The 1,199-nt window shown below is 47.0% G+C and overlaps 1 protein-coding gene across 1 annotated transcript in view; it reads left to right on the top strand.

Moving 5' to 3' along the window:
• Positions 1–1,199, top strand: part of LOC101849810 — a gene marked incomplete in the record, with an annotated part of 29,232 nt that overhangs the window by 22,835 nt on the left and 5,198 nt on the right. Inside the window, 2 exon segments of the mRNA XM_005111497.3 lie at positions 104–156; positions 733–874. Of these exon segments, the coding sequence (XP_005111554.2) occupies positions 104–156; positions 733–874 (195 nt within the window).

Here is a 1,199-nt window from a genome sequence, read left to right as displayed (position 1 = left end):
GTGTGTGTCTGTGTGTGTGTGTGTGTCTGTGTCTGTGTGGGTGTCTGTGTGTGTGTGTGTCTGTGTGTGTGTGTGTGTCTGTGTGTGTGTGTGGGGGGGGAAGGGAGACGTGGACAAAGCCATCGAGTCGTACAGGGAGTCTTTGGACGTGTTCAGGTGTGTGGGTGTGTGTGTGGGTGTGTGTGTCTGTGTGTGTGTGTCTGTGTATGTGTGTGTCTGTGTATGTGTATGTATGTGTGTGTCATGTTTGTATCTGTGTATCATGTGTGTCTATCTGTCTGTCATGTTGTTTCTGTCTCTGTGTCATGTGTGTCATATGTGTGTCATCTATGTGTTTGTGTGTGTCTCGTGTGTCACATGTGTGTCATCTATATGTCCTTGTGTGTCATCTATGTGTCTGTGTGTGTCTCGTGTGTTACATGTGTGTCATCTATGTGTCTGTGTGTGTCACATGTGTGTCATCTATGTTTCTATGTGTGTCGTCTATGTGTGTCATCTATGTGTCTATGTGTGTCATCTATGTGTCATCTATGTGTCTATGTGTGTGTCACATGTGTGTCAAATATGTGTCTATGTGTGTCATCTATGTGTCTGTGTGTCACATGTGTGTCATCTATGTGTCTGTTTGTGTCACATGTGTGTCATCTATGTGTCTATGTGTGTCATCTATGTGTCTGTGTGTGTCATGTCTGTGTCAACATGTGTGTCATCTATGTGTCTGTGTGTCAACAGAGAACTCCACAACGGGGAGCTGGCGCCGGAGATGTGTATCACGCTGGGAAACCTGGCCACCATGTGCTATGTGAAGGCGTGCATCTGTGAGGACATAGACAGCGAGCTGGAGATGATTCTGTCAGCCGAGCAGTACTTCCAGGTACACACACACAGACACACACACACATAGACACACACACAGACACACACATAGACACACACACACAGACGCACACACATAGACACACACACAGACACACACACATAGACACACACACACATAGACACACACACACATAGACAGCGAGCTGGAGATGATTCTGTCAGCCGAGCAGTGCTTCCAGGTACACACACACACAGACACACACACAGACACACACACATAGACACACACGCATAGACACACACACAGACACACACACATAGACACACACGCATAGACACACACACAGACACACACACATAGACACACACGCATAGACACA

Source organism: Aplysia californica, unplaced genomic scaffold (genome assembly GCF_000002075.1).
Source record: "Aplysia californica isolate F4 #8 unplaced genomic scaffold, AplCal3.0 scaffold01067, whole genome shotgun sequence".
In the NCBI taxonomy this organism is placed as follows: Eukaryota; Metazoa; Mollusca; class Gastropoda; order Aplysiida; family Aplysiidae; genus Aplysia; species Aplysia californica.
Note: the sequence above shows the minus strand (reverse complement) of the source record. Positions and strands in the feature narration are given on the sequence as shown.